This window comes from Pungitius pungitius, chromosome 18, assembly GCF_949316345.1.
Source record: "Pungitius pungitius chromosome 18, fPunPun2.1, whole genome shotgun sequence".
Classification (NCBI taxonomy): domain Eukaryota; kingdom Metazoa; phylum Chordata; class Actinopteri; order Perciformes; family Gasterosteidae; genus Pungitius; species Pungitius pungitius.
In genome coordinates, this window is record NC_084917.1 from 6918437 (window position 1) to 6943978 (window position 25542).

At 44.6% G+C, this 25542-nt stretch overlaps 1 protein-coding gene across 3 annotated transcripts in view; it reads left to right on the forward strand.

Annotated features, from left to right (window-relative positions):
• The window catches only part of unc5cb (unc-5 netrin receptor Cb), a 104231-nt gene that overhangs the window by 41836 nt on the left and 36853 nt on the right, over positions 1 to 25542 (forward strand). For all 3 annotated transcript variants that reach the window (XM_037484191.2, XM_037484192.2, XM_037484193.2), the window contains exons 2-3: positions 17682 to 17912; positions 23895 to 24038. In XM_037484191.2, coding sequence (XP_037340088.1) covers positions 17682 to 17912; positions 23895 to 24038 — 375 coding nt within the window. The remainder of the gene's footprint in view (positions 1 to 17681; positions 17913 to 23894; positions 24039 to 25542) is intronic.

Consider the following 25542-nt stretch of genomic DNA (forward strand, 5'->3'; position numbering starts at 1 on the left):
GCGTGATGAGCTCTGTGAAGTGGCGGAGATATGCGGTGGGACGAGCCTAATCAGTAGCACAATTATAAGTTGTGGAGTACATCATCTGCAGGAGCCGAGGAGGAAAAAGGAAGTTATGGTTGTTGTTGTTGTTGTTGCTGTTGTTGTGGTTTTCGATTTGCTGCATCTTGAATACGCCTTTGAAAAGAGGCTCCAGCCCAGCAAATATTGGACGTGTTAAAGAACTTCTGTCCTTTAACCTGACCAGCCTGTAAAACACAGCGCAGGAAGAGGGAGAGGTGAATATTGAAATGGGGCTGAAATGAGGTCGGATCAGTTGTTGAGGGATGAAGGGAGGTGACATCCCTCCCGACCTCCTGACTTCTCCTGTGTGGTGATGCCCGAGGACTTCTTTGAAGGACGTGACCCCAGCAATCAGTGCGATAGATTCTTCTCCTGGATGGCCTGTGAACACTTACTGGGTCAACGAAGTGTCATGTAGGATATGCTCAAATGGTTAGGCTTAGTTATTTTATTTTATGTAAATCAATCGTATGTGGAGCTCAAGATTTATTTATTATTCCAGTTTTAAACTGTTACATTAGACCTTGTGGTTGACTTTGTTAATTCATTGCACGTGGATTTCATACCACAACCTCTTAAATACACAGCAATGCTTCTACTCGGATTCCTTAGCTTTGCAATTTGTTATGAATGTCTTACAAATAGGTACAGTCTTCCTTAAAAATATGTTTTTCATCTTTACAGCAGATCAGATCTTTCTCAGGGGAGACGGCATGTGTGAGTTTAGCTCCCTGGGCCAGCAGATCACACATATTTCTTTATTGTCTGAGTGCTGTGGCCTTTGGGCATCAGGTCCTGGATGGCACCCAGAATGCACTGGGTCCTGAGGTTAAATGTTCGGGTGGCACACAGGTTGGCGGTAGAGGACACAGACTCCTTTGTCACTGCGGCACAGAAACATCAAGCATCTTCCAGTTTAACTCGATTCCCAGTGTTTGGAAGGACATCTCCCAAAAAGCATAATTGCATTGGAGGAAGTCACATTAATAACATAATATGGAATGCATTTTCTGTTCTCGGCTTATTGGATTTATAATGCGTGTTTCCTGAAAAGAGTGAACCCCCTATTTTATACTTCAGTTCCTGGGTGGTAGGATTAATGCGTTTGTGATTCTTAAATTCCTAAATGCAAAGAAATAGCACTTAAGTGAGGTCTTTTGCAATTTTTTCTTTACTCAAAATCCTTTTTTGTTCTTTGTCAAACTCTACCCCCTCTTTAGCTTATATCTTTATCACCCTCTCAAACTCTCAAAAGGAGTCTTTAAGGTAGATTCACACCTTTGTGCTGATGAATTTGTATTTAGCTCATCCAGAACAGTAAGCGCACACCTTCTTTTCCACATTATAGTTAACATTCGGTACCAAAAATCGAATACAAAGAGAATGTAAATGCCATTGCTTTGGGCCTTTCTCAGGAAATTAATGCATAACACTGGGCTACCTAGAACCATAAATCATTTGCTACTATTTTGGCACCTACAGCATTCTCGCATCCATACACCACGGTTTCAGGAAATGAGGATTTCCGTATGTAAAGCAACAGCGCTCATTCTTCCTCTCCCTTCCCTGATTAGAGTAAATGGAAAACTCAAGCTAAATCTCAGCCGAGACCGAGTCCGTTCCTCCAATGAAAGTCTCCGTGGGCTGTCTGGAAAGGCCACACATTGAAATGACATTTTTCTTTACCACACGGCGCGTCGGAGCACAACGCACTTCACACCACTTGTGTGTTCTGAATGCAGAAAGCACCTTCTGCCGTATGTAATTGAGATTTTGAAGTGTGTGTGTGTGTGTGTGTGTGTGTATAGCTCTGCGCATTTCTACCTCTCTGGCGGGCATGCTTTTGTTTGCGAGTCCTCTCACACTGTGGCAGTCAGAGCTCTCTTTGTGGAGGGCGATAGGACGGAGTGTGTGCAGGAGATAATGGAGGCAGACAGAGTTTAATGTAAAGCCCTATAGACGGTAATATATCCTATGGGGACATAGCGAGGAGAGGAAACTTGGCCACTTTCATGTTATATTGCCTTTAATATGCGGCGCGTGGTGGGTCAACGATGTTTAGAAGAAATATATGAGATTCCTCTACATTAGAGAAGATGTGAGCACTTGGAGGTGCTCGGCGCTGATTTTTTTTTCCGAACAGTTATAGATTATTTCAGTGTGCAAGAGATTGGAAGTGACACCGTGCTGATTTGATCAGTCTTCCCTCCAGAATTGTGTCATTAATGTGAGCACACCTTCTTTGTGACTCCTATTATCAACACAAGGACAAACAAATAGATGCGATCCAATGGCCCTGGCTTTCAGGACAGCCGGCGCGTCGTAGCCTCAGTGATTATGGCAAAGTTATGATAATGTTTAGTGCAGCCAGCGGTTCTCGCATGACCAGATACACCATTAATCATTCTGTCAGGGGGGGGGGGGGGGCGGAGGGGGAGGCAGGGCTGGGCAGAAGAGGGAGAGGGAGAGGGAGGGGGGAGGGGGTTGGAACGGGGTCGGGCGGAGGGGGCAGTGACAGTTTTGCAAGGTGATGTGAGCTGAACTACTGGCCTGTGGGGAAGTGGCCCACCCAACCCCCATCGCCCCCCCCCCCCCCCACGATGTCACGCCATCTCTCGCTCCTCAGCTACCACTCCCTGTCATCTTCCTCTATCTTACCAGCCATGTTTCAGTCCTCCTCTACTCAGGCACAGTTTACATTCACATTCACCCACACAACGGGTTGTTAGAACGCACACGTGATGTTGGCTCAAATTGCTCAGATGTGTTTGTGTAACAGTTGAAATGCGGGTCCAGTATATTTTGTATGTTAACGTTAGAAAGATTACTGGCATTATGAGGCTGTGACCCACCTGAATTGACTCATACTGTCTTTAAGACACAACCAATACCTCTGATAGTTTGTGCTGTAATAAATCAAGTATATAACTAGACTTGGAGTCTGCTTCTTAAATTAAAGTAAAACTAAAGAGTAAAAATTTGCTCCGTCCTCCAGGGACCGTGAACATTTTATTTGACTCACCCACTGACATAGATGCACGCTGCTAGCGTGACCGAAAATAAATAATGTTGTTTTTTTTAGTTAATAATCTTGTTACTGATTCCAGGTAATGTCATCCAGAATGATATATGTCTGTTAATGTGTTTGTACATGCGTGTCTATCTTTGTGTGCATGTAAGTATTCTTTACAGACACCACTTGTTACTCAATTGCGTCAAGTTTGCGTGTGTAGTTTTTTTCACTAATATGATCTGACAGTAAACGTCACTCTTCGTGTGAGCTGCCGAGTAAAGACCTTTTATGTTTCAAATTTAGTTTCAGGATTACATGCTCTTTAATGGGATGAAAACACACCCCATGATTTGTGAAAGCGACTCACAACCTGAGCTGATTAATTCAAAAACAGATGGTCATCCACTAAACTAAAAATGACCAAAATAAAAACTGTAAACTCCCGCTGTACATGGCAAGCTGTCATGTAGTCACTCACGCAGCTTCTCAAAGATAACAAATAATAGAAAATGCATTTTTTGAAATCATTTCTTTTGTGAAGCTGCTGTGAATGTCGATATGAGTTGGAAACAGCAGTGGTCATTCCTCAACACAACCGCAGGGATAATTGGTTTATAGGAAAACACCCTTTGGTAGATTTTTCAAACATTCTGAAAACATTCATCCCTGTGCGTATACTCTTTGATCTGTCAACCTGATTTTCCCCCTGTGAAGTTTCTTCGTGTGTATTGTGTGTCTGCATTAGCGTGAGCCATTGAATACAAGCCTCTGGGTGAAATTGCATGTAGTGTTGAGTATGCGTGTGTGTGTCTGTGTGTGTGTGTGTGCGTGTGTATTATTTCATGACTGAAGGCCATGTGTGCAGCAGCGTGTAACAGTGACATCAAGGGCTTGCCATAGACAGGAACCTCGGGAAGTTGCATCAGAATGGCAGACACACTGCACCCATCTGATGTATCTGTCAGGTCGAATTTAACCTTTGAGCCCGGGCCGCATTTATGCAACCAGAGAGTACAAAGACAATTACGATCCGTTCAAAATGCATCGTGGTTTACTGGTGAGGCCTCTGTGTCAGTTGTGTTTTTAAACACCTGCTTTGCAAACAGAGATCAGCCGTGTGGAAAAGCCCAACAGAAGCCTTCAAGGGCTGCAGATCACCGGCAAAGTCAAATATTTGGGCATGGAGCGGCAGGGAGGTGCACAGAAGAAATCTTTTCATCCCTCCTCCCCGGATGAGGATTTCTGCAGCTGTCAGAATGCATCTCAGGGTTTTGGGGAATAATTCGCAGCAGGTGACAGGGTGAGATAGATTTGCCAAAGAATCTGATTACACTATCCGTCTGTTTGGCCAAGCTGCTCACCATTGTTGTCGCAAAGTGATATATGTCTTAATTTAAAGCTTCAGCTAACATATTCCTTCTGTGAATCGCCCCACCGCTGGGATGTTTAGTTTGTAACGGCAAACATCTCTCTCCTTTCTGTGAGCACCAGAGGGAAGAAAGGCCAGCGTTGCACCCATCCACTGTACACTATTGAAAACCAGTTGCTTTGAAAAGCTTCAACAACAGAAAGTTGCTGGTGGGGCAGCTATAGAGGGCCAAATGAATCGCCAACTAGCTCACTCTGTATGCCTGTACATGTTTTGGTATTTGCGTCAATTTTGAATGAATGACAACAATAGTACATTTGCAGCCAAATCCAGATTTGAATGTCTATTAATGAATGAACCAGTAGCGGTAAATCGTCTGTGTAGGATCCCTCTCTGGACTAATTTAGTCCTCGGGAGAGGAGAGCTTCAAAATCACCATCCCTAGTGGTTTCTGGTGGAGAAAGCATTACAATTGTTGTTTTGACACTAGTGCAACTGCCTTTAATGCCACACAATTCCAAAGCAGCAGAGGCGGAGGATTCAATAACTCAGAAGTGAATGCGACATGAACATCTTTCTTTGAGTACTGATGCCTGAAGTAGAAGAGTCATCTTGAACAATGAGGCATGATGACGTATGGTCTAAGCTTCAGATGAAGCCAAGATGCTGCCTATGATCCCTGTGTGGTCGATCTTGAGAACAGCTTTGGCCCAGAAAGGGATGAAAACACAAAGGGCTTTTGTAACCAAAGAAATAACATGAGTGGGAACTTTTGTAGCTCTTGTAGCCAAAAAGAGCATTTAGGGGATCTTTTAAGGAAATGCTGGGAATAGGACATTGGGGTGGATTATAAAAGGTGAATTAGATGGGGGATGAAAGCGTTCAGGCTCTTGTGATCATAATATACGTTAAATCCTCACAAACAGAAGATATAAAAGAGAATAATCGGCACATCTACCCCATGGAGAAACCTCATTTCAGCTGCTCGTGTCTGCACTGAGATTCCGTATGAAACGAGGATAATTGGCTGGCTTTCTTTATGTCTGTTGCCTGCTGTCATCTCTCTGCTGCAGTATTTGAGATATCTGCCACTGGGGAGTGTCAAAGAGATGTGTGCAGTAGAGATGAGAGGGGGCAGCATCCACTTTTTAGACTGTGGAGCTATCGCTATCTATGGCTATTTATCTGCATTTCCCTGCGGCTGACAGCGAATGTGGCTGATTCTGGCCCGGGTTGAGCTCCGTCCTTGGGAGTGGGTGAGCAGCGGACAGGCTGAGAGTCAGACTGATGCCCTCAGCTTACCGCGGATCATTAATGCATGAGGAAGATGGAGATGGGCAGTATCCTGTTCCACTGGAGAAAAGGTCATAGCCAGTAGAGACTGCAGAGAAAGGACATGCGTTGAGAGTGCAGGGAGGAGCAAAGTACAGAAGTGAGGTTATGTTTTGCACACTCATTTGTATGGATGCCTACTTGTGTGTGTGTGTGTGTATATATATAAAAATATGCATATATTAATATGCATTTGACAGAAGGAGACCAGCATAAGCAGCATATTTGATTAAGCCTTTGAATAAATACTGTTCCATGTGCTGCATTGACAAAAAAAATGGAGGGGACACAGACTTGCATATCTCAAGCCAAAATCCCACAACATGCTGTATTAATTGCCCAGGTGAAAGAAACCGAAAAACACGTCAGCAATTTAGTTCACTATTGTACTTTACATCGTGTTTTGGGAGTTTCACGAGAAAGAAAAAAACAACAAGGGTCAAACTGAAGGCAGTAGATTAGGCCAATATATTCTGTAAAGAAATCCAGAAATCTATGCATAGATTCCACCTGTACAAAAACGAGATACAATTCAATAATATTCTCTACAGAAAGCTGTATTTGGGGGCTATGTTGTACTTTGACGTACACATTGGGTGGAATGTCCCTTTAATCTTGGGAGCATTGCAGCATCTTGCAAGCCTTCTATCCCTCCCCTCCGCCATCTCATGCTCCCTAGGAGAGTGAGTGATGAACCATTTGGTGATTGCAAACACTTCCACACAATACACACAGTATCCATTATTCAATTTCTCCTCTTTCCAGTTTTCTCATTTAATTTGGCTGGGATGAGCATTTTAGGCCGTTTTTCTTCTTCTTCTTTTTCTCACTCCTTACGAAAAGCTGGAACCCGCTCTCTGTTGGAGCGTATCGCTGCGTAGATGTCTGTTGTGGCTGGGAGGTCGGCGTGTTGTGGCTGGCCGGCTCCACTCATCCAGCCCCTGTGTGTCCACAGGGGGGTGGGGGGGGGGAGGCTATGGCTTGTTTTTCCATCACTAGATGGCAGAGGTAGCGGGTGGGCGAGTGCTGTGGGGCAGGGTGGGGCGGGGTTGCAAGGGGTGACACATACTTGCTCCTCATTGCCCCTCCATTATGTGTGGTTGACCTATTTCAGCAGTGAGCAGTAGAGGAAGGGAGAGCACTGGGAGGGGTACATGGCAAAATCACAGGCTGACAGAAGTCCCCTGGTGAGTGGAGCTGGGTGTGTGATTCCCTAATGCAGCCCCCTCCCTTAATACTCACACAAAACAAACACACACACAGGCTAACTCCACTCCATCCCACCCAGTGTTTTTGCCTCTTTACACATCCATTAACAGGTGTGGGGTCTGAGCAGGGCTGTGCAAGTCTTTCTGTGTAGGTGTGTGTGTGTGTGTGTGTGTGTGCGTGTGCATGCATGTTAGCACACGTTAAACCAATGTGAGGGAGTGTCTTTGTTTTTCAGTTGTCAACATTGTGTATATTATATTTTATAGTAGTAGTTTTGTAAATAGCTTTGTCTATATGTTGACACGAATATCTGACATCCAAAAAAATATTTCCAGCCATTTATTCCGTTTTTTCTTTTGACGCTTGTCTGTATTTGTCTATGTTGTTCGAGTGTGTGTGTCCCTGAATATGAATGTGAATGAACAGAAGCCGTCAGGCTCTGATCACTCAGGCCTCCCTCTGAAGTGGTTGGTATGCATGGGACCACTAATGAAGACAGGCCTATTCTCTGCAGTATCTCCACACCAACACAAAGCGCTAAAACACAAAATCTCTCCTGGAGGACAATTTCCATCTTACTCCATATCTGTGTTGCTTTAATATGTAACAGCAAAGTTACATTTTCGACTCTATTCTATGTTTTTTTTCTGTGCTTTTTTTTTTTCTCAGTTTAAACCAGCCAAGGATTTCTCTCCCCAAAGAAACAATTCAAGTGGTCACTCCAGATATATTTGAGATGCACTTTGGCCCCAGGTGTGATCTGCCATCTATCGCAGCCAGATATAGAAACAGTCCGGATATATCTGATGCTCTGATACCGTGTTTGAACAGGGTCACAGTGAAAAATCTTTGTTGATCTGGCTCGCCCTCATATGTCCCTGTACGTCAGTGTTTATTACACCGTAAAGCGGCACAGTTACTGTTCATTCGTGATGTTCTTCTGGTAACTGTGCTCCTATCCAAACAACCGTGCATCAGAGCCAAAGGCAGTGATATCAGACAGAAGTGGCTATTTGGCGTTGCAAAAATGCAACCAATGATCCTAGCTGGACAGGTTGTAGTGTACAGAATATGAGCCAATAGGATTCCCCAGCCAATGTGTTGTCATCCCTCCACCAGCCAATATTACAATGGAAGGAAACTGCGTGAAATGGGCTGAGACAAGAGCTTTTTTGTTGTTCCCTTTACAGCCAGTATAACAGGGCTGATATGTTGATTTCCCAAATCCACACTAAAAGTATTTTGTGCTGCAGAAGAGGGTGTAAATTCTCCGAAAGCACACCAAAACGGTCTTTGCATAAAAGGGAGGACCCAAATGAAGTCCATGCAAACTGCCTCCATAAAGTGTTGGCTGGTAGAGTCTTGGTAGCGTACAAAGCAACAAAGCCGGCCGCCTTGTGCCGGCGTGCATGTACCGTAGTCTCGGTGCAGCTAAAAGCACGTTGCGATTCCTCCCAAACGCTTACAAAGCTTTTTTCCCGTTTTAGGAATAAGCCCAGCAAGCATCCCGGCCACCTTTGAATAAACATGCAGGTAGAAACAATGGGCAAAACGCAACAGCACAAGACTATTGTGAGGCAGCTTAACATGTTGCTATTCCTGCTGAATACCTGGAATGCCCTTATCATCTCTGTGTGCTCAGCGTATATATATATATATATATATATACAGTATATACACAGAGGGCCGTAATGTCCGGAGGCAACTGAGATATTCTTTAATGCACCTTGCCCGTATGAAAGAAGAGGCAGTTGTGAGGACGCGCGCCCAATCAAATGTAATCCATGATGTTGAATGTGAGCTGAATGGCAAGTGGAGTGCACCCACTGTGTGAGGAGTTGCATTAATAATTATTTTAATTCATGGGAAAATATGTCCGCTGCCTTAAACAAGCTCGGCGAGTGACTCATGCTCTTCACCGGCGGCATCACGGCCAGCCTTACAAATCCCAAGCAATCCATGGAAATCCCATAGAATCCATTAGACATTAAGATAAATGTACACAGATCAGCTTTTAGGTCCGTGTGGGTACAATAAAAATGCATCAGGAGCCTACTCACAGCGACGGACCATCTGATTTGATAAGGACATCTGTCAGAGTTAGACGAGCAGTCTGCTTAGAAGCACTCTGCTTCCTGATCGGCTGGTGGAACTGCTAATTAGCAGTAAGCTTTGTTTGGGGGGTTTTGCATCAGTATTCTCAACCCGAAATGCTGTCGTGTGTTTTGTCAGCCCCGTACCATGCGCTTTACTCGGGGAGCAAATCATTTGCCTGTGTAGGAGCATTACGATTTTTAACAGTATTTACAACCATATCTAACACTTGAGCTGCTGGGCTCAAAGCAGCATGATAAATTTGCCGTAAAAGCGGATAGAGTTTGTCTTTTGCGCGCGTGTGTGTGTGTGTGTGTGTGTGCGTGCGCGCATGTCATGACCTCAGGGCCACATATAGCGTGGTGTCTATTAGCAGGCTGGTGTCTTGTTTTCACATCAGCATCATAACGGCGGTGTGTGGGTCCTTCAATACATCACCTCCTGCTTTGCCTCTACTGAACCCCGGGGCTAAGATTCATGATTCTGTATTAAATCTGCCTTGTCACATTAATTCAGCCGTCACACACAGACACGTGTACACGCACGCAAACGCATGGGCTAAACCCAACCCCTCTCCCCCACAGTTCCATCGTTAAAGCCTGCATTATGGCACAGACCCATTTTTGGTGTATTAGGGCATAGAGTAAGTCCTGATCTTCTCATTTATCATCACATCTGAGGTCTTTAGTTAATGGCTGCGTGTTCCTACATTCAGCTCAGCAGGAGCTTTGGGGACAGAAGGGAGGATATGGGGATACGTTTAAAGATAACGGGTAACTTCTTAAAACACAGCATATGTCGTTTCGTGGTTTCCCACCTTGCAATTTGATTGACGAGATGGTGAGAGCGAAATTTAGGAGGTTGATGTGAGGCTCTGTGTGTGTGTGTGTGTGTGTGGCTCTCTCTCAGGGGATTAAGCAGGCAGCCACATTCAGAGAGAGAGACATGGAGAATCGACTGTGCTCTGGGGACTGTGTCTCACACGTTCTGACACACTTCTGTAACGTCCTTCAGATAAAGTTGGACATTTGAGTGCTTCAGGATGTAATGTGTGTGTATATATATAAGTGATGGCATATATTCCAATGCAAAATAACATTCTTATGCACTTGTTCTCCATGGAGATGTGATTTATATGTTATATAAAAGGCAAACCGTCTCAAACCTCCCTCACTCATACACCATTTATTCTCCAGACTTGATTCATAATGATCCTGTGTTCCTTCTATCATCCGTCTCTGTATGTTTTGTATTCGGATCTTCCGGCCCGTCAGAATGGGGCTGCCCGCTGCTTTGGCCCAATTAACCGAGGTAGAGGCATCGCGTCAAACCATTGGGCACAGTGAGGGGTCAGAGAGTGCGACAGGTCTGCTCTGACAAGCACCGCTCCGCTCCACAGTCCACTAGTCAGTGTGTGGTGGGGCGACGGCCCCGTCTGGATTCGGGGCACCCGGGAGTGTGACATGTGACAAGTGAATGGGCATGCCAGTTTGTGCTAAAAGGACCAGTCGCAGTGAAGTCAAGCAAGAGGCTGGCTGCTTTAAATCTGTATTAAAGTGTTTGTGCCTCAGTGAATATGTGTTTTTGGCAAGCAGTGGGTGGGCCGCGGGGCACGGTGGCATGACACATATTCATATTGACACCTGCCATCGAGGCCTTGAAGCATAAAGGCAGCAAACAGAAAGCCCGCATGACGTTAATTGCAGTTAGACCGCCTGAGCTGGACTCCCTGTTCTACCTCTTTAGGAGGTGTTAGGTCGGACCCCCCCCCCCCTACACACACTCTCTTCTTACACCCCTTTACCTAGCACGCCTTTCAGAGAGCGATGTCTGTGCCGCACTGCACTGCACCGTAAATTAGTCCCGGGTGGTGACATGGTGCTTGCTGGGTAATTTGGACAATGGGGCGTTTGACAGCTCACCCATCACAGCTATAGCGCCCCAGGGAGTCACTACTCCTCCTGAGCTTTTCTCTCTCTCTCTCTCTCTCTCTCTCTCCCTCTCCTCGCCCTCTCCTCCCTCGGTGCTGATGGAGTGACTCTCTAAGTAGCAGCATCATTCTCCAATCAACCACCAAAATGGCTTTTCATCCAGGAGGGAGCAAATAGGGAGAGGCGAGAGGAGAGGGTGGGTACAGTGCAGAGAGAGAGAGAGAGCGCTGAAAAACCATCAAGGCTGCCGAGAGAGCAGGAAAACATTGGGCGAGCGGCAGAAAAACAGAGATTGTGAGATTGTGAGTAATAAGAAAATAGCCGGATACCAAAATGGGAAGGAATCGATAAAAAGCTTTTAATTAATAGCCACTTTAAGGATAAACAACTAATCGGTGTGTACACTAACAAATAATCTCAGCACAAAAGATTAAAGGAAGGAAAAACATGCAGCTAAATGCTTTGTAATTGCCAACGATAATTAATTGTTTTTGCATCCAAACAATGTGACCTTTTCTCGTCTAAGACCTATTCCGGTGTTCACATGCATATTTCAAATATCTTCTTACCTGTTTTACGGACAGTCTTGATGTTAATCACACTTTGCCCAGCGGCATTTGTGCATTTTACAGAACTCACCAAGGCATCCATCTGAACATCTCAACGAAATTCTCTTACTCTCTTTAAGTGAGAATTAAATAAGATGTCTGCTCACCTCTGTTTGTCCCTAAGTGAAGAGCATTGTCCATTTTCCTTTAATTAAAATGGTTCAGATTAGTCTGTTCATTCCGTTAACAACCTCTGCTTTAAAAAATACCACAGCTATTGTAAGCAGTTTTTCATTTAAAGGTCTTTTACTGAGATGGAATTTGCCACATTTTCTCTTTAATTTCCATGTTCTCCCTGCCTGAACTGTCTTTGCAAACAGTGCAGTCTTGCAGCGGGAAAACGTGTCAACGTTTAAGTCGTAAAGAAAATGAATTTTTGCGTTGCGGAAATTGGTTTAAACAACAAAAAGAAGAAGAAGGAAAACGACGGCACTTGGTTATCAGGATGTGTTGACCTTGCTTTTCCTGGCTGTGTGATGCGAATGGATAGACAGTGGCCAAGGCCTAGCATGACCCTGGCAACCACCAGCTGCCTCCTGCCAGAGTGCAGCCACAGCACACCGAGTGAAGGTCAGGGATAAGGACCAGAGAGAATAGGTAAACACTTTCACTGGGAAGGACTTAACTGGCTGCACAAAGACAGGGAAGAGAGGGATGGCTCTGTACTCTGAAATCAATTAACTTTATGACTTTTAACAATATTTCACTTTTATATGAACTTCTACTCTCTTTATAAAAACGTTAAGGCCAAGTTTCCGGGGGTGTGTGGAAAGGAGGCGCGTGCCACTATACTATAGTATACTTTTTATCACTATCCAGTCTTAGTAGATTTTAAATGCTTATCTTCAGGCCCACTCCTCAGTTCTGGCACCTGCTGTCTTTTTCCGCCCAGTGTTTGCACTTTACTGCAGTTGGGCTAAATCAATTTGTTTGCGGATCCATTTTTCCAATTACATCACATACTCTGGTAAAGATAAGGCCCGTGAATTGGGCCGCTCTATAATGCCCAGATTGAATTATTCATTTCGTTTATTTGGCGGCTATAGTCTGCGAGGGGTCTCTCCGGGTCATTGCGAACAGAAATGGAGCGACTGGTAGCCGGGGGGGAGGCGATCGGGAGGCTGTGGGGTTGGATTCGCCTGACTTTTAACTGTAAAGACTGTCGGCTTGTTTTGTTTTTTTCTCGACTCGCTATATGTTGTGTGATGACAGGATTCCCCCGAGATGAAATATGAGTGTTCTGAGCGCAGCGGCTGAGACAGGACAGGGCGAGGGAGGGGTCACTGGCCCCCAACAGCAATCCATAAATACCTGCTGCAGCCGAGCGTCAGATGGGGGCCCTTTTAGACAATGTGTGTAGACACATTAGGGTTTATAAAGCACTTGGCTGGAAAGAGACATTAGAGTGGAAGTAAGCCTCTCGCTCACTGTTCCTGTTTCTCGTGGAGCTTCGAAAGGATTTTGCTTTAAAAACAACAGCCATACATATTGATTTAGGGCTGCTGGGATGTATGGCTCCAATGCTAACAAGTATTGACTGGAAGGAGTTCGTTACCATTGAGTTATGTTCACTCAATATAATGGGTAGGTGTGCTCAAAGTACATTTATAGGTAGATCTGATTGACAGTCGATTTATCCTGCTTCAATTGACATGACAGCTGAGTGGTTTATTATTCCGCTCGACCACTCGGCTGCAAACCACCGCTCGTCCTTCCTCGTGGCGGCAGGGCATTGGCTGGTGAAGCTCCCAACCAACCTCTTACCGCTCGCTTTCTCCATACGGCAACGCGGGATGTACACGGGAAGGATGAAAAATGGGTGAGTGGTAGGAAAAGTGACGAGAGGGGGAGGCAAGTGGGACGGACCAGAGGCTGAAAGAGGATACGTAGAAATGGAACAGGAAGGAGGAGGGAGGAGATTTATGCCGGCGTTCGTCCTCGTTCATGCTTGACTCTCTCCTGATTGAAGGGAAACATTGGCCCCACTGATACAGTGCTTTCCTTGGGACAATAAATCTACGCCAGTAGAGGGAGAATAGAGAGCGCTTATCTTGCACAGCGGTGTCAGCGCCCGGCATTCGAAAGCTGTTATCGTAGACACTCACATATATATGGTTTAAGAAATACGGGCTTAGAAATATTCAGCGCAGACATAGAGGAATAAAGGTGATATGTCAACTGTATACGGTCTATAGGGCACACATAATGCATATGTGTGTGTGTGTGTGTGTGTGTCAGTATCTATTTGTCTCTATCTGCATCAAGCAATAACATTAAAACGTTATTGCTTGATTTGGATTTGAATTGCAGACCTCCAGTTTGCCATTATAGATGGACTCACATTTTCGGGCAATGGTTTCAGAATAATCTTGTGTAAACTCTACCTTGAATCTGCTACTCACGCAAACGACAGTCTTGAGTTGGCACATTTCCACAGCTTCTTTCGTTTTGGGGGTATTGACTTTGGCCTCCTGTTGACACGAGATGTCAAAATGTAAAATTGCCCGAGCATTTATGTTCTGAGGAGCAGGAAAAAGTAATCGCAGGCCGCCCCGTGTCTAATGCGTTGTGGATGTCTCGTCATCCGTTTACACTGTTCTCAGCACAATAGACCTCATTAATGTGACTACGGTATTGATGGTCCAGGAAAAGTGGTGTACTGATAGCAGTGTTTAGGAGTAATACTGCATCAGGAGGCTCATTTTGAACTTGAACTGCAATTACTGGATTCTTTTTTATGGCCAGCCAGTGCTAATTTTCTAATGAAAACTATTGATATCAGCGCATTCAGCCGCTGTTAGATTCAGTGCGATGGTCGCCCCCCTGACGACGTTGAACCTGGAAACCTCAAACTTTTGTTTTGAGTTCATGCACGCTCGCCATTGTTGTGCGGGTTGTGCATTACTCGATTATTCTTACACTGATACTTGTTTTTAACTCAAGATGTGCACATTTTTCTTTCGCAGCTCGGCAAACGATGGTTTGATATGTAGCTTTGCCAGTGTGGAGGTTTGCCTTTACTCATCCCTTCATAATGCCCCACTCCCACAGTTACTGTTGTTGACTCAAGCCAAAGAGACGCTGGCAGCCAGGACCGTCTCATACCCATCCGACGTGCCCTCTACCTGATCAAATCAGCAACAATGCACATTTCCTTAATTCATTAACAGTATTTTGTGGGCAAAATGCAGCTCATTTATCTTCAAAACATGTTTAGTTGGGACGTGGAGCTGATATAAAATTCAACTAACATTCAATTTGAGTGTTAAAATATTCAATAATAAGACTTACAATATGAGTTAGGAAAACTCACCCAATTACAGAGCAAAATACAATTTGAATATAATAGTGCTTCAAGGACATATTTCATTAAATTTTAAACACTCAATATGGAGGCAAATTTTCTGATTAAAATCAAACCCCAGAATTGCAAATGCAGGGATAAATCCATAGTGCATATCAAACAGTGGATGCCATATTAATGTTCCTAATAAGGCATGACGCTTTTTTTTTGTTTTAGTCCGTATGAGTATTGTATCATGTTCTTATCTATTGGGTTTTTCACTAAACACGTCGCCACTGTGCCCATAGAAGATTGCATCATCTTGGCGTAATCCCCCCCCCCCAAAAAAGGATTGTTTGTTTAAAAACTGTTTTACATGAAAGTTTCTGCAAGAGCTTCTCGTTGCTCTCCATGTTCTGTTCACCAGGCGCGGGGGGGGGAGGGGGGGGGGGGCTGTTGCGTTTTATGGGGTGTGGTTGTGTGTGTATATGTGGCAGGGGGGGGGGGGGGGTGGAGGGGGGTGCCGTGGGAAACGTGATTGGAAGGAGCCAGGTTCTTTCATTTTGTCATGTGGTGTCTTTTTCCATTTGGAGGCAGATTTTTCACTGGAGGGCTGGTTCCATTCACTTTAATTTATTATTTCTCGCACTGAGCAAGTTGATGAATTCGAATGTCTGTGAGCAAGTCTGTGTGTGCCTCTATGCGCATTAACGCCTGCACGGGTGTATATGTGCGAGCGCGTGGCGGGGCGCTCGCCTCCGTGTGCGAGCGAGCGGCGCTTTCATGGCTGTTTCAGATCTCTCTGCTTCGCGGCTCGACAGAACGAGGGAGCCAGGAGGGGAAGAGAGGGAGGGAGGGAGAGAGAGAGAGAGAGAGAGAGAGATAGAGAGATAATGGCAGCGGAGGGTGAAAGAAGGCTAACACACTCTTTAATGAGTTTCCTTGGCTCTCTTTGCATGTTTCTGGGTCAGGGTCCCCTGGCTGAGGATGTGGGTGGACTATGGAGCAGAAAAGAACCGACTCACCCGAGGTCTGCTGAAATAGTCTTCTGCAATAAAGAGTTCGTCACCTCCATGAAGACATAACCGATGACATGAAAAGCGTGGCCATTTTTTTAACGTTTTTTTCGTGGGTCGAGATAAAAGTCAGAACAGCTACGATCTTGTTCCAGCTCTTTGGAATAAACAGTGAAAAGAGGCGTTTGCTCTTAAAGGTCAGAGGTCACTTGAGGCTCTACAGCTCCTGCTCAATTAGCACCCGATTGGGAGCCGAGGAAGGAGAGAAGTTGTGATGTTAAGCCCTCGCAACTCCCCAGCATCATGCACAAACACTTTCATAATAGTACACAGACAAACTAGCGTGGGGAGGATGGCTTTGGCCGTTTTCTGATTGGCTTCTCCCTGCCCTTTCATTTCCTGGCAATCAACTGCAATCTGTGGCAGGTATGGAGGGAGAGATAACGTCAGAGGGACACGCTGAGGAGATATCTGCTCGGCCGAGACATTGTTTAGTGCTCCCAAAGCATCCAGGAGACAACCAGTGTCAGACAACAAGGCTCCAGCGTGTCCACACAGGACATGGAGGCGGGTAGATAGAAGGACATGGAAGAATTACTGATGGGCCGATAAACTCCTTTGTTATCCGAACGGCCTGTTTTTCCGCTCCTGTTCTCCCGTGCAGTGTTTTTTTTTTTTTTTTTTCTTTCTTCGTCTGCCCGGCTCCACTTCGATGTCTCAATCTATGTCTGTCTGAGTTACTTTCGCCGTCTCTCCCTGTTCTCCTTCCTCCTTCCTTCCCCTCTCCCACCGTCTGTTTCCCACTGTATCTCTTACTCTATTACTCTGCCTCCTTTCTTTCACACTTGTGAATAATTGATGTCTACCGGTTCGATGGTAAGAATAGAACAGTTCTGGAGGTGACAAATGGGGTGGCGAATAAGGCTTCATCCTCCTCCTGTGTTCAAAGAGTTAGAAAGCGAAGCGCGCTCGCTCGTGGGCCTTTTTCGCGCCCATGCATTTGTGCGCTCGCCATGTTTTCGTGAGCATGTGCTCGTGTTTGTGTGTGATACCCATGCGAGCTGAGTGTATTTGATTTAAGACAGGGAGATGAAAGGGAGTTGTAATTACAGGGAAGCGTATCTGTCTACTGCTGAAGTATCCAAGGAATGGCACAAACTGGGCCAAAAGCCTGAGGTCATTAGATCTGCTGCAAGTGGGTGTGTGTTTGTGTGTGTGTGTGTGTCTTTGTGGAAATGCGTGGATGTGTCTGTGAGCGAGCGTGTGTTAGAGAGAGAGAGAGAGAGAGAGAGAGAGAGAGAGAGAAACAAAGGCAAAGAAGAAGAGAGAGCGAGAGAGAAAAATGGAAGACGGAGAGAGATCAGCTTATAACTTCAGTTCCTCAGAGTCAACCTCTGAACTCTGCTTCTCATTATTGGCTCTTCTTTTCTCTCTCTCTCTTCCTCAGCAGTAGCCGGTTGTGGTCAGACCCTTTTTTTTTTCTTCTGTAAAGCCACGCCGCCGCTTTTTTGCCTGCGAGGAATCGCAGAATATACTGCATTCCAAAATACACTTGTGTAAACATTCCAAAATATCAAATGATAGGGATTTCACTATGTGCTGCGCTGATGGATAATCCCACGCAAAGACTGTGGTTATAATACACTGTCCCACTGTCTCCCCTCTGCTTCCCTTTTCTCTCTCTTTCTCGGCCTCTCTTCCCCCCCCCGTCCCCCTGGATCCATCTTCTCCTTCCTCCCTTCATCTTATTTCCGTCTTCACAGTCGAGGATGACTTCATCGGTCTCCGTGATCTGCCGGAAACCTTTCCTTCGGATCCGCCCGAGCCCTTGCCGGTGTTTTTGATGGAACCGGAGGAGGCCTACATTGTCAAGAACAAGCCGGTCAACCTGTACTGCAAGGCCACGCCCGCAACCCAGATCTACTTCAAGTGCAACAGCGAGTGGGTCCACCAGAAGGAGCACACGGTGGAGGAGCGCGTCGACGAGAACACTGGTCAGTAAAAAAAAGAGAGCAGCTACACACTCGGAATACACTCTTCAATAAAAGAAAATCCATTTTCATGAATTATTTTACATTATATATTTATACTTACTATATATATATATATATATATATGTATATGTATATATACATATATATATATATACTATACTAAATGTGTTTGGGTGACATAATGCTGCAAAGACGACTTTAATCAATAATAAATAATAAAGTAGATGATAAAAAGATCATTTGTGTTTTTATGTTTTTAAGAAAGTTGATTATTGGATTATTGGTGGATCATTGCATTAGTTAACTGTTAACATGAAGGCTGACTTTGGATACATGACACCTGATTGCAACGCTGTGACTTCCGTGCAACATAAGTAGATCACACTTCATGAACGGGCAAAAATGTTGTCAGACATCATTATTCAGGGTAAATTAGTAACCAAAATACAATTTTTTTCAGAGGTGAGTTTGATTTAAAATCAACACATTAAATGTGCGTGGAAAGTCAAATAACATGTTTTTTCAAGGTTATGTGATCAATGCATTGCCTTACCTGCAGAAAGGGCTTGAGAAGCACCACAACGTGTGCTGTGTTTTCTTCTTTTGCTGCGTAGCTGTGGCTATGAACATGTTTGTGCGCATCAAGAGGAGGTAAAAGTAATGAAGCCCAACGTGGCTGTTTCCAGCTGAATTCAGTCCCCAACGGCACCAGTGCCATTGCACACAACAAGCCCAGCACTGATTGGCTGCATTCAGCTGCTGTATTAGAAATTGAGTTCCTTCTGTTGCCCACAGGTACCAATCACGCCGCATTTACCCCTTTCATCTAACTGTTTTGCCACGGACACAAACGCCTGTGTGCTCACACACTGGCAGCTACTCCTTCACTTAAATTTAAATGCTTAGGCACGTAAGCACGCACTTACATCAGCAAGCATCCTTTTTGTTCGGGTATTTTGTAAGAATACAACAGTTTTTTGTTCTGAACTATATGAAACACACTGCATTGTTGCAAGCTGGTGCAAAATACAAAAGCAGACACGCAGAAATAAAGGAGTACAGTATGAAGGCAGCATTGTAAAAACAACCAAAATCGCAACCTGAAATCCTTTCATTCTGACCTGGTGTACTTTTGGAAGGATACACAGATCTGAGGATGTGTTTCATGCTCATGATTATGACAAAGAAGAGGGTGAAGATATCAGTGTCTCTTAGCCTTTGTGTCAGAAGGTTTTGTGCTAAAAGCATCAACATAGAAAACAACCCACACATCACACACATGCACCCACTCTACAACCATTTCCACAGGCTATTTACTGCACAGATATTCATTCATTTATGCCCTTGCACCCAACACACACAAACCCACAACACCACAAGAGCCCAATGGAGGTTCGCAGCTTTGTTGCTGCTCAACCCACTCCATTGCTCTGTGATTCCCATAGATTGACGGAAAAAGGACCACCGATAGAAACTAGACAGCATGGTCAATATCACCGATAGTTTAGCCAGATGAAATTGGATCTCCCCCCTGTTTACCGTCCTCTCTGCCCAAGCCCTGTGTTTACAACAGAGATAAGGATTATTAAAAGAGTGCAAGAAACTTAATTATTTACAGGCTACCGCCATTACATCTTCATTCACATTGTGACACACTCTTATGACAGAAAGGAGCTGTCCCCTTCATCTTCAAACACAGGAACTGTTTGTTTTTTTTGTCTTCACAACTGCAAATGTGCACTGCAAATGTGCACTTGAAATAGAGTAGTGCAAGTATTTTCATCCAAATAAGTTTAATGGGAAATCCTAAACACTTCCCGGATTGGCAAATCATCTATTAAATACTGCATGTAATACAAAATACTGGTAAATCCAGAGTAGTACAACACATTTTCACATTGACAAAATTACAAAATCTACATTGGATTAGTCCTGTACCACAATAAAACAAGTTTTTTTCCCCGCGTGCATCATGAAACTACTTCCTGCTGAAAGCATCTGTGGCATCGGCTGTAATCAGCAATAAGTGGCTTGAGTCACCGTTAGCCTTTTCTCTGCACAATGTCCTTAACAGCATGACACAATTCACCTGCTGCTCTCTGCTGCCACTTTCCAAGAGACCTCACGCCGGTACATTTCCTGTCTTTATGCTTTTTAATCTAACGGATGTGGCACACAGTGGGCAAGGTGTCGAGCATGTGACACACAAGCAAGGTGACACAAAAAAAAAACAGAGAACGTAACGTTTTCTCTTTTTTTAACTATGGAGCCGTAGGGAAAGGCAAGTTTTATTTTTATTTTGAACCCACTCTAATTTGAACCGGTTCAGTTCTCTGTGAATTAACGAGGATGCACATGAGACAAAACCACAGATTTAGGTCCCAATGTTCCAAATGTGACAGGAATAAAAGTGTGGTGAGAAGGAATAAAGTGTCATTGCAACTCACCCTGCTGTCACTCAAACACCAAAGCATTTACCTCCTTGTGTTGAGGGCAGCTCATTGGCCTTTGTGACTGAAAAGAGAATTGATACGGGTGAATGAGCAGCAAATGAATTATAATTAGGGACAGTTCCAGTAGTGCAATGTACACTGGAGTCGACTTGTCACACCCAATAACGAGTACTCTTCATCCGGCCAGGTAACCAGAACACTTACCCCCTCCCTCCTCCTTCAGTGACCAGTGCTGACACTGAGGAGCAAGACTAGCTCATGATCACATCAAAAATAAATCTTCTGCAATGAGGCGCCCTACCTCAGCCTATCAACGGGACTTATTGCCAATAAGTGTGTGTGTGCCCTTGCTGTGGTTGCCATTGTATTGCCATACAGTTAGCTGAGAGCAGTTAGCTGAGCACCCACATGACGTCAGTGGGTGAGGTCAGAGATCAGCTGGAATGAACCTCGTGATGAGTTTCAAGTGCGACATGCCAGGAAGACTGTAATCCTGCTTGAATGAAGTCATGCCTTAGTATTAAGTTGACTTATGGCTGATCGTCACCGTCACTTTAGGCTACTTCATAAGAGGGCTTATGCTTCCAACAGACAGATAGTTCTCAGCTATAGAATCTTTGGAAACAGTCTGGACCACAAATTGAGAGAAAAAAAAAATTAGCTGATTCTGGCGCGTGCTTTACGCCCCTTGGAGAATTCTTCTTCTTATTGTTTTCACTATTGATTTAGCCTCTACTACTCTGCGCGATGTTCTAACATCCATCACATCCACCCTCGACATTCTCAAACTAACAATACACATCTTCTAAGACACATTGGCGTGCAGTACAGACAGCTGCAGACACACGGCGTTGGACTCACACGTGCGTGTGGACACACATCCATGCAGCAGCAAATGTGCAGACAACAGACGCGGCTGCTCTCCTGCCTGTCTGCACACTGTGTAAATTTGACATGAGAGCTAAGCTGGTGTGTGGGATGTCCCTCTGCCTGGTGTGTGTGTGCCAGAACAAGGAGGCTGTGTGAATGCACTGAACCTGAAGTAAAATGGCATGTTCATCTTTTCCACCAACCGGTCTCTCTGCATTTTAAAGTCAACCAGAAATTCAGACGCATACAGCGTAAGCCCACTCTGTGGAATGAATTCTGAACCTCTGTACCAATTGGGTTCATCCAAAAGAGGGGAATAAAGGTGGTCTCATGAATATATGCGTAAAAAAAAAAGAATAACCGACCGAGCAAATGTATTGTCTGCTGATTTATTTTACATTGTAGTGATGTCTACAAAAATAGATGTGTGAATGGAGTTTTTAGTGGCACAATACATTGAATGCAGTGTTAGGGAAATTAAAGAAACATAACAATTGTCAACAACTTTTCCACATCAAGCAATCTTACTTTCACACTAAGCCATGCACTAAGACATTTTTCAATTGTATATTTCATATTAGTGGCAAATGTTCACAAATGTGTCTCCAAAAGGTTCATTTTATGTCTGCTTTGGCAGGTCGCATAATGAGTCACGGCATAATGAATTAGAATTCAGGCGAAGATTGGGTTACTGATTGAACAAACACGGAGACGAGACGAGTCAATGGTTTGTGACACAAGGAGCATGTTAAAGATGTCACATCAGCAGTAGTTGAAATGTTTTTTCGCAATGAGTCCAACACAGAAGTCATTTAATCAGCGTTAGAAACACAGATTGGACAAAGGTGACGTCAACGGAAAGAATTATCTTACTGAAAATACCGGTTACAAGGCACATTCATTTTACTCACTGCTGCACAGCAAAAGAAAAGACAACTTGAACTGTTGGCTGGCTGGCTATCAACACCCAATAATAGTTAAGTGCGCTCACTAACTAAAACATTACACCTTTGTTTGTTCAAGCTCCAATTTAGTACTTAGCTAGCCTTTTGACAACACGCATCATTCATTCTGCGACCGCCCCCTGTTTGAATTGGCATGCACTCTGTGTGCAGCCCTTTTAATTTGTGCCTCCTCAACAGACATCAGCCTCCCTGTTGTTTTTGAATTAGCAGGCGATGTTGCGCACTAAGGACAGCGAGTTGGGGATGTTTGAGAAAACGATGTGTGTAAATGTGTTTTTTTTTTAAATGAAACATAAGCCGTTCAAATGTGCAAAAAAAAAAAAAAAAAAACGGCAACAAGAAAAACAATACCAAGAATGGGATGTACACGTCCCTGTTGATGTAGACGGATGGGTCATGCTCGTGATTCCCGGGAATCTGACCCAAAGCTTCCTTCCGGACAGTAGCCGTTTGGGAGTAAGGAATAGCAGTTTATGGTCAATACCGTAGAAATACTAAAAGACAGACCACAGAACTGCTCAGTACGAGAACACTGTGCACAACTCATCCATCTCCTTATTGGATACACTTCAACTATAAATCTGAGCTGCCGGGATAGTGGTTTGTAATTCTGATGACACAATCTGATTTCATGTTGGACAAAAACAACACATTTATGGATGATTATGGCGTAGTGAATGTTTCCAAAGGCCCACAAAAGGCCATTCAACAGGACATAATGTGAATGCCCCAGTCCACTTTCCCATTATTGCTGACCAGGTCCCTGAGCATGACAGTTCCAGGAAAATAACATCAACTTAACTTTTTCCAGTGGGCTGAAAACCCCCCCACATTTATACCTAAAAGTGCAGCACTTTGATGATGAGGTTGCATCAGCTATTCACAGCGTGAGCCCAGCGTGTTATGGTGAAAGTTCCACAGTGCCTTTGCAGTCACGCTTCATGTCCCCTGACTACATGACATGTATCAACCTGATTCGTTTTTCTCTCAATCCTGCTCACGATGGTGTCTGATACTATAATTTAAAGTGTGAATGATCTCCTAATGATTTAAACACTACACGACAGTGAGTTATTAAAGTACATTTCTCAATCTTACAAGGAAGTTACGATACCATCATTATCCTCACAAACATCTCACTCAATCCAAACAGGGCGCCGCGTTGAGCTGCAATAAGGTTTGATGTTGCATCGTATGTATCTGGTGCTTCAGTGAAGGCTCGCGCGCCACATAACCCATTAATACACACAATTCCTATGCATGGTCGACACACACACACACACACACACACACACAGTGGCGGCAGCCTAATCCGCTCGAGAGGGGCAGCTGTGGGTAAAGGCATTTGTTTTGAGGATGATTTGTTTGTTTGGGTCCTGGCACCCAGATGAGCAGTAATCAGAGGAGTTAGCAAACAGGATTGTGGTAACCATGACGCCGAGAATCCTCCCCCACAGGGCCCGGACCCAAACAGCTCTCTGGCTCTGGAATCGGGGCCAGACTGAGACAACTGCCCACCGTCCTCCACTATGTGATGTTACTGATTTAAATTTGACTCGTTTGTGATTACAAGGTAGTGTATATAATATAAACTGATATTTTGACATTTTTGGGCTGTTCATTGGATCGCTTTGTTCTCTGTTGATATGTGCTAATACTTGTTTCCTTTCCATCCTTTCTTATTTTCCTCAAAGGACTAGTAGTGAGAGAGGCCAGCATAGAGATCACTCGGCAGCAGGTGGAGGAGTTGTTTGGGCCCGAGGACTTCTGGTGTCAGTGTGTTGCCTGGAGCTCTGCAGGGACCACCAAGAGCCGCAAAGCCCACGTCCGCATCGCTTGTGAGTGATCTCCCCTCCCCTCCGGCTCTTCATCCCATTATTCAGTCCGTATCTTCTCTCCAATCTTTGTATTCCTCTCCAAACAAAATGTCCAGGCTGCCAAAGAAATGCATCTCAAAGAACCGACTTGTGTGTATCAGGACGGATTTACAGATTCTGGAGATAGAAGCAGGGAAAAACGTTTCTCCTAACATGGGCCTCAAGTGTCCTTTTGAACTTGAGTGTGTAAAAAGCCAACAGGATCTGAATCTGTTCCCTTGTGTACAGTATAAAGTAGTACCGAGGATGGGGAGAGCTTCAGCAGTATATACACAGTAGAGAGGCTATGGAACATGTTTATGCCAGTTCTACCTCTTATTCCTGTAGGTGGTCCTCTGCTTTGTTCTCTGCCTTTGTGTTTGTCCTCCCACTGAAATGCAAAATACAAATCGTTTCCAAGTAAAGGAAGAAACATAGTGTTAGCTCTAAAGTTTGGGCTAATCTTTTATAACTGTTACCCAGAGGATGTGCCAATCAAAATCTGAAAAGTGACGCAACCCCAGAGGATAGCAGAGATGTGAGAGCAGTTTGAGTTGTGACAGCAAGGCAACACAACACACATTACATAACACGACTGCCTCCACACTGTTGTCAAAGTTCCACCTGAAGGGACTTTTTGGTATCAGCTCGATCACACCTCAGACTCCCGACTAAGTCATTGTGATTGACTGGTGGCAAACAGACACACAATGCAACACCCACTTATTGTGTGTCTATTGTAGTCTGCATCACATGTATTGTTATTTCTGCTTGATAGGGGGAACCGTGTTGTTGGCTGGCAGCACAGAGCCGCCGTCGGAATTATTTCATTTTCACCCAACAAATCAGCAGAGAAGCACAGCACGGAGTTAATAATCGTGTTTTTCACTTGATCTACTCCATTCAGAAGCAGTTATAACTGCCCCTCTCAATTATGTCTCACCGAATTCTCTGTTTCTTTCACCGAATCTATATATCGCTGGGTGTCCCCTCCCCCCCCCCCCTATTTTTTCTCCTTGAATTCAGCGCATTCGCCCCTCTTCAAACACCGCTGTAGCTCGTCTCATTACCTCTCGCCGCTGTTACACAAGCCCGGTGAATCAGAATCATGCCTCTTCAGTCTCCCCCGCCGAGCCCACTCCCGCTGCTCCACCTCCTATAATCACCCATGATGAGCAGCCTTCCAGCACTAACCTATCCCTCAAATCACAATGGACCCCTCTTCTCCTCCCATTAGCTTCTGCTGAACGGATTAGCTCCTCCACGGGACTCTCTCTTCAGGCAGGCTTCTGATATAAGCCAATGGAAACTGGGGCTTGTTTTTCCTTTTCCTCTCCCATCATCTAAACATATAGAGTTTAATCAGACGGTGAGTCAGCGGCATCGCTTGGCAAGTTAAGAGGTTGTTGTGTTAAAAAAAACAACAACAAAAAACGGGGCTTTTAGACTTCCAAAGAGGTCGTTCTGGGTAAGAGCATCGTCTGAG